The sequence below is a fragment of the Anastrepha ludens genome, chromosome X (genome assembly GCF_028408465.1).
Source record: "Anastrepha ludens isolate Willacy chromosome X, idAnaLude1.1, whole genome shotgun sequence".
Classification (NCBI taxonomy): domain Eukaryota; kingdom Metazoa; phylum Arthropoda; class Insecta; order Diptera; family Tephritidae; genus Anastrepha; species Anastrepha ludens.
This window is the reverse complement of record NC_071503.1, coordinates 84,298,908-84,307,358: the sequence shown is the minus strand read 5'-3', so window position 1 is coordinate 84,307,358 and position 8,451 is coordinate 84,298,908. Positions and strand designations below refer to the sequence as shown.

The 8,451-nt window shown below is 44.4% G+C and overlaps 1 protein-coding gene across 1 annotated transcript; it reads right to left on the bottom strand.

Moving 5' to 3' along the window:
- Positions 1-2,394: 2,394 nt before the first annotated feature.
- LOC128870297 (uncharacterized) lies at positions 2,395-3,240 on the bottom strand. Its single transcript, XM_054112903.1, has one exon. The coding sequence runs from the start codon at positions 3,238-3,240 to the stop codon at positions 2,395-2,397; it is 846 nt and encodes a 281-aa protein (XP_053968878.1).
- Positions 3,241-8,451: the final 5,211 nt, after the last annotated feature.

Below are 8,451 nucleotides of genomic sequence, written 5' to 3'. Positions count from 1 at the left end.
TTAAAACATTCTAGAACTGTTTTTGACGAGTGCGTTTTTGATTTCAGCGCTTTTATTGCTGCTTGACTGTCCGAGTAAATGAAGACTTCATTTGTGGATAATACTCTCGTTTTTATTTCTTTAAGCCCCTCTTTTATGGCAGTGACTTCCGCCTGAAATACACTGCAATGATCAGGTAAGCGAAATGATTGGCATACTCCGAGTTTGTCGGAGTAGACCCCTCCACCCACTTTGTTATCCAGTTTTGAGCCATCTGTGTAGATGTTTAAGTCATTTATCTTAACAATGAGCCCGTTATCCCATTCCTCTTTGGAAGGAAATACTGTGACGAAGGATTTATTAAAATTGATGTCCTTGGTCCTACAGAAATCCGTTGAGTTGGGAATGCAGGGGAATTGTTCTAAAATTGAGGAGTGTCCTCTTTGGTTCGTTCTGAGTAGGCCGATTTCTCTTAGTCTGAGAGTTGCTTTGGCAGCTGTTTGCTTACCGTACTGCTCTATTGGTAAAATGTTAAGCATGATATTTAGTGCATCTATGGGTGTGGTTCAGAGGGCCCCGCAGATGCAAAGACTGGCCATTCTTTGTACGTGTGCCATGGTTCTTTTAATGTACAATTTATCTAAAGCTGGCCACCATACTAATATGCCGTATGTTAGGATAGGTCTGACAATTGCCGTGTAAAGCCAGTATACGATAGATGGGGAGAGACCCCAACTTAGTCCTATCAGCTGTTTACAAGAGTATAGTGCTATTGTCGCCCTTTGTACTTTATCTTCGACATTTGCCTTCCATGTTAGCTTTCAGTCTAGTATTAGACCTAAGTAGCGGGCCTCATCACTAAATGGCAGTGCCGTTCTACCTAGAGTCGGAGGAGTTATATTTGGTATTTTGTGTTTTCTGGTAAATAGGATTAGTTCAGTTTTATTGGGGTTGACTCTTAGCAGATTTGCTTTTGACCAGTTTTCAACCATGTTTAGTAAATCTTGCATGACTTCTCTAAGTGCATTGGGGAATTTCCCTCTTACTACCATTTCAACATCGTCCGTGTATGCTACGACGTGTTGTCCTCTCTCCTCTAGGCTCTTTAGCAATTAGTTTAGTGCCAGCACCCATAGAAGAGGGGACAGCACACCGCCTTGAGGTGTTCCTCTGCTAACTTTTTTCTTGATCTCTGAGGCCCCTAGGGTTGCGATCACAAATCTGCTCAAGAGCATGTTTTCGATGAACTCAACCAGAGCGCCAGAGATCTCGAAATCCGTCAGTGCCTTTATTATGGTATCCGGTAGGATGTTGTTGAATGCGCCCTTGATATCTAGAAAGGCTACCAGTGTGAATTCTTTATTATACATTGACTTCTCGATTTCTGTAACAAGTGAGTTAAGTGTTATTTCAGTTGATTCCCCTTTACAGTACGCATGTTGTGAGATGCTGAGATTATTAGGGCTGATGTTAGCCTTAATATGCTCTTCTAAAATTCTTTCTAATGTTTTTAGCAGGAAGGAGGATAGGCTAATTGGCCTGAAATCCTTAGGTGTTGTGTGTGAACTTTTTCCCGTTTTAGGGATAAAGACCACTTTTACCTCTTTCCATACTGATGGGACACTTTTCAGTTTCAGAGCAGCCTTAAATATGGCCGTCAGCCACTCCATGATGTAGTTGAATGAATGTTGTATTTGGGCCGGGAATAATCCATCTGAGCCCGGTGATTTAAATGGTTTGAACGTGTTCACTGCCCAGGTTATCCTAGTTTCAGTGATTCTTTCTTCAATGTCAGAGTTTGGTCTTTCTGCACCATTGTTGATTAATACGTTAGATGATTCGTTGCTGGGAAAGTGTGTGTCCACTAGCAACTTCAGAGTTTCGTCACTCGAAGTAGTCCAACTCCTGTCCGGTTTTTGGAGGTATCCGGTGGTATAGTGTTTTTTTGAAAGGATTTTACGCAGTCTGGAAGCCTCTGTGGTTCCTTCGATTTCTCAGAACCAGACCTTTTCGCTTTCCTAACTTCTTTTTTGTAAATTTTTAGCTTACTGTAGTAGCAGTCCCAGTCTTTACTCTCTCGTGTCGCTTTCGCTCTATTAAACTGTCTTCTGCTGTCGTTTCTTAATGTAGACAGGTCTTCTGACCACCAGGGCGGCTTTTTCTTCCCCTTATACTTAATAAAGGGGCAAGCCTTGTTTAGCGCAGTTCTACAGACCTCCGTAAGGATTTGTACGTGTTCATTCAATGATTCTCTGTCTTCAATAGTAATATTTTGGGAATTTGGAAGTCTTTCCTTAAGTTCCCGTTTATATATATGCCAGTTGGTCTTTTTCAAGTTCCTGCTGGCGGGCGGGGCCCGTGAGTTGTTTCCCCCAAAATTTTATTTCTATATAGCGATGATCGGAGTAAGAGTGTTCATTCAGAACCCTCCACTGCGTCATCTTTCCGTAGATCGCCCATGGGCTTTTCACCTTCCTTAGTGGCGAGGAACTCAATTGCATCCGTGTCGGTTTTATAAATGTGAAGCTTCACCTTTACAAAACCGTATCTCAGTTTCCCATCGCATTTCGCTAATGGTTCGATTGAGTTCTCTGTGAGGGGCAGGAGAGCCTGCATGGTGGCGCGCTTCTGCTCTTTCGATTCTTCCGCGCTATTTTTGTTGGTAAGAGTTTTGACATACCTCCACTCCTGCGTTGGGATGTTCGGATTGCAGACCCGAATGAGCTTCATAATCTCTTCCGGGTCTTCGACGGTTGAAGTTAACCAAACCCTTGCTCGCGGCTTGGATGGAATATCCTTCCTGTCCACGACCACTAGCTTGGCATTTGGGTACACTTCGCCGACTTTGGAGATGGCCTCTGTATACAGTTGAACCGATCTCTCATCGTCGCACGCTATTATTTTTATCTGGCCTTGGTGCCAGCCTAAGTCTTCACACGCAGGCGGGGGGCCGGGGTTCTCCAGAATAACCTTCAGTGGCACTTTCGTTAGCTCGGCCTCGATCCATTTCCACTGGGCCTTGGGGATCATACCTTCCGGGTGGTTCTCGTCCAGGACTCCTATGATAAGGCGGTCTTTTGCAACCTCCGCAAATGATCTTCTGGGCGTCACGCCCATTGATTTGCGCCTTTTTCCGTTTGGCTTATTATCCTCCAAGGACCGCTGTCGTTTTGGAGCCGATTGTGTTGGTTTGAAGTCGGGGTTGAAATCAGGAATGATCGCATTCGCTCTTTCAATCGCTTCTTTCAACTCCTGTGACATTTCACCTTCCTTTGGGTGAGTTCCGTGCACCCTCCTTAGGAGCCTAGCTGCGTTTCTGCGATCCTGGTAGCTCGCTTTCGCTGGGTCTACCACCCTCACAAGCGGCCATCCTTCGGTACCGGAGCTAGCAGTAGCATTGCTTCCGGTCGGGACCGTTTTTGGGGGCTGAATCGCAGTTGACTGCCGGGTTAATGCCCCCCTACTTGTACTTGGACCTGTGTCCAGTTCTGAGTGTGTGGCAGCTGGCCTCGCTTTCGCTGAGGCTGTCGCTGTGTGTTTTGATCGACTTATTTGGCCGATGGATGGAGTTCTCTTTGAGCTCGGTGCGACCGTTGCTCTTATTGCGGAACTGTTTGTTCCTGTCGGTCTTTTCGAAGGAAGACCGATCTCCTTTTTTTTTATTTATTTTTGGAAAGTCTGCTTGCATATTTGGACCCACGAGTGTCGGAGAAAGGATGTCCGCCCGTGCATAGCTCCGAACTACACGGGTAAGGCTAGTTATTACGGAGGGCGCCAGGTATCCGTAAGCTCGGTTCGAGACTTGGTTATTTGTTAGAAGGGCCCCAAGCCTGACAGATTCTCGGCACGGGTCGCATCACACCTTAATCCAGCCCTTCACCCCCGACCACGTTAAAGGTACTTTGGGTAGTGCTGTACTATTGAGGAGTATCGAACCCAACCCATAGTACCCTTAACTTAGCTAAGTACCTCCTGTAAATAGGAAAGCTGTGGTACTTATTACCAGCTGGCACCCTCGGGGAGGGTTCAGAGGAGGATTTTCGCCAGCCAATACATACTTCCCAGCTATTTTTAAGTTATTTTCATGGTAGCTCAAAGTAAAATCAGGTTAAAGGAGGTTGGCCTGTGGAGGTAAAAAGCCTTTGCGATCCTGCATGCATGCAAAATGCTTAGCGAACATGGAAGCGAGCGAGATATTAACGATATTATATATATAACGAGTGGAAAAGTTAGGTTTACCATTTAACCCACATTGCAGAAGCTGTGGAGATCTTTCAAAGAAGGAGACTGTTGAGCACTTACTTTGTAAATGTCCGGTTTTGGCAGCTAGACGATTAAGGTTACTGGGTACTCCTTCCTTCGACAGTCTGGGGCAGTGTGCCAACCTAAATCACCATCAATCCTCTCCATTACATCAACAGATCTGTCTGGCTCTAGATAACTTTCTCTTGGAGGTCTCATAATTGTAACAAAAAGGCGCTCTAGTACTACTTAGGGATAACCAGAGTGGTACTCCAACCATTTCACCTACCTACCTAAATATTTAATAATATTCTATTTAAAAATCCAACAAAAATAAAAAATAGGCAAACCAAAATTTTGCCATAACATGAAGTATGGTACATTTATGCGTACATAAAAATTTTTGTAACTTTATCCTATTACTTACTAAATGTTTCAAGCTAACAAGAACAGTAAGCGCTTCGTTGAGCTCTGCCCTCATTTTCACAATCTGTGTTGTTCTTTTCTGGAACTTTACTAGACTGTAATGTCTAATCTAATCGTGTAAAGTAAAACTGCACTGAAGATTTGTCTTCCGATTTAAATTCCGGCGGTTTGGGTGGGCCCGGCCAACTTACATTAGTATTTGCCGCAACATTCTGTCCACCCTCCGTCAAAGTTTCTCGGTTCGCCCTCGCTAGCGCATCCATTACTGTGTTTAAACCCCCCAGTGTTAGACTCATTTTCTAAAATTTTACTTTTGACACCATCTTTGTAAATTTACAATAGTTAATTAACAAAGTGAATCAAGAATATTACAATAGTAAAACGGACGGAAGGAATAAGTAAAATAACAGAACATTTTAGCAACACGGTTGCCAAATGAGAAAGCAAAAGAAATTCAGCGTATTGGCGATGCCACTCAATTCATACTTAATAATAATTATAGGTGACCTGCTTTTTATTGCTACCTTGTCGCGTGCATTCCATTCCTATGATTCAGACTGCCTTTTTGAACGATGACCAAGTTCTGCCTATCGGAGGAGCAAACCTCTTGAAAAGCTCTGGGTTGGAACAAGATGTAATACGGCGTAAAAATAATACGTGTAAAAAAATGGAAGTCGGTCCTACTAAAAAAACCGAAGGATGTGGTTCCAGTCACTACTTCAGCCACGAGCACGGCAGCGGTCAGACCGCCAGGGACAGGAGGAAGAGGGGCCTCAGGGATAGGGCTAGTCTCAGTACGAGTGCTGCAGCAGACAGTGGGGGGAGAGGAAGATTGGGAAAACCGACCTCCAATCGTTTTACGATAGTTGTTGTGGGGCTATACGGACATAGGGCAAACAGAACCCATTCCACCCCAACACTAGTCAGAGGGCGTGATATGGCACCTGCTTTAAGGTTTACCCGGCAGGTGGCCATTGAGAGACCAGGCAGCTCAAAACAAGTTGCAAATATAGCCAAGAGAGACTTCCTACACACGTCCGTCCTTCGAAGCAGACCTGTTATGAAAAAAGGCGGCCATCATGGTCTATTCTAAGTTAAAAGATCTGCGAGCGGATCAGTTAACAGAGAAACATACCAGATCTGTTGACCGGGCAAAGGCACCCCTTTCCAACTTTCCAGGGAAAACCAGCGGATGCGGCTCCAAAAAGTCAAAGATTGGCTGAGCACATAGAGGTCGCCAAAAAAATAAAAACTGGTGCCAGTACCCGTTGTTTAGCAAAGTGGTAAAGAATAGCGGTGAGGTATTTGCCATCTTTGACTGAGCGCCGGAGGAAGGGACTATTCCCAAAGACAAATGGAGGTGGGTTGGCCCCCTCCACTCTGCTACGATAATGGCTGGTACCAAGGTGAGGCGAAACTCATCGCTTGTGAGGACAAAAGTCAGCTCAGCTCTTCAGGTTATCCGGAAGTAAAGTCGGTGAGGTTTGGCCTGGGGTCAACCTCGAAGCAGTCAGCAGGAAAGAAATTCCAAGCAGACCAAGAGCTCGAGTATGGATCCCGGCCAAGCCGGCAGAGCCGAAAAAAATAGAGCAGATTTTTACACCATGCAACATTTACCTAACAACACAGAATTGAAAGGTAGGGAAAATTGAGGAGCCAGTAGAAGGTAGAAGGCAGGTGTTGTTGCTTCTCAATGCCGAAGCACTCACTCCATTGGCGAAAAAAGGTTGGAAGGTCCGATTTGGGTTCATTGACGCAACCGTTCGGATTTACCGTAGTAACGAGCCAGCTCTAGAACTTAGTGAAGAGGCCGATAGAGCTGACTCGAGCAGCCAGTGCTCCGCCGATTCAGAGAGGCTTACCGCGATAGGGCCGTTGTTCAATGAAAATTATCTTTTCGCTGACGAGACCGAGGGTGAAGAGATCACTGAGGAAGACGTCGGCTGATCCAAATAACCTCCACCATTCTAGGCTCGCTCGACTTTCTCTTTGCTTAGGTGCCGTGGATCAATGGAAGCAAAATCTGCGGTTTGGGAGCGAAGGGCTTTAAATTAATTGACAGTCAACATATGGGTAAGACTCGTACTTGTATACTATTGTAGTAAAAGGTAATATAAACATCTTCTTGCTTCCACAGCTGAGCTGAGCAAAAACAGCTTTTGGGTAGCCTTCGTTCATATGGCCCACGAAAAGGACGCCCCACCAGACGAGGTGAGAGTGCTTGTTAATGAGGCAGTTAACTGAAAACGTACCTGGTTGCCTCCTGCGATGCAAATGCCTAAAATAAATTGTGTGGGAGTACCGACGCTAATGGTAGAGGTGAGTCAATATTAGACTTCATTTCATAAAATAAACTTAGTGCCTTGAATTTAGGTTCACAGCCGATCTTTGAAATAAAACCGAAGTCAGAAATTTTGGACTTAACCCTGGCTTCTGACCTATTTTTTACCCACGTTAAGAGATGGCGAGTCTCGGGAGAAAAATCCTGCTCTGACCATCGCTACATAGAATTTGTCATTGAACATAAGCTTGATGAGTTTAGGAGCATTCGAAAAACCGACTGGGGAGTATACAACAAAAAATTAAGGGCTTTAATACCAAAAATACCCACTCAAGATCCCACCACATGCGGTGCACTGGACGGAGTGGTTAGTCAGGCAAGGAAAGTCTAGTTCTCTAGAAGTTGGGTGCCTGTTTGTACGCCATAGAGGAATAACAAAATCACCTTGGTGGGCAAAAGAAATAACATCGTTAGGAAATTCAATTCAATTTGATCAAAGGCACAAAAAGATTCGAAGACTGGTTGGCCTACAAAGCTGATTTAAGGATCTTCAAAAAGTCCTGACGAGCTATTCTAAAGGAATTGAAGGTACTACAACAGCGGCCAGATAAAGAAAAATTCTTACAAAGACACCGTGTAGCCAAGGCTATCTCAAGGGTCCGGGAAATACATGGAACACGTCAAGTAAGAAGTCTTTAGGTCGCACAACTCGCCAATTTAAAAGGCAAAACACTTCGGTAGTTCGGCGTATTTTACTATATGGAATAATTGAGGCAATTTATACAACACTGCTAAGCAAGGTCTTAAGAACTACGTTTTTATGCATCACCGATGCTTTGAGGACCACCCCTAATAAAGCACTTGAAACGCTAGTCAACTTGCCTGCTCTAAATTTGGTAGGAAAACACGTGACCGACGTTATAGCGCTTAGACGTAATAGTATGGCGCTATGGAATACTCAGCGGCTTAGCCACGCTTCTTTCTATATTACATACTATTAATAGGTTTAGTCAAGAAAGCGACTACTCTTTCCCTAAACCCACCTTTGACAGGCTCTTCAAGACTAGTATCCCGCCAAGAAGAGAATGGCGAACTCTATTCGAAAGATGTTTTTTCTTAATTTTGGTGTTTCGCCGAGATTCGAACCTTCGTTCTCTCTGTGAATTCCGAATGGTAGTCACGCAGCAACCCATTTGGCTACGGCGGCGATGGAGGCAGTTATACTGTTATTGTTTTTCGAAGGCCATTACGCACTGCGACCAGAGTTGATCTATTGTGCAAGGCCTATTTTTGTACGCATTTTAGCACAATTTTGAGTTAGTTGTTCCAAAGATTGCATGTAGATACTACGGTACTAACAAGGTGGTGAAGTCTTTGTCTGCCTAATGCAGGACATTCACAAAGTACATGTTCTGAGCATGTTCTATGTCCATTTCGCAAAAGCGGCAGGCATTGGTCTCAGGTAGACCAATGTTATTTAAATGTTATTCAGGCTGCAGTGACCTGTAAGATATCGTGTTAAA

Bases quoted from the DNA above. Each gene is read 5' to 3' on its own strand.
- LOC128870297 (XM_054112903.1), bottom strand. From the start codon at position 3,240: ATGTCACAGGAGTTGAAAGAAGCGATTGAAAGAGCGAATGCGATCATT.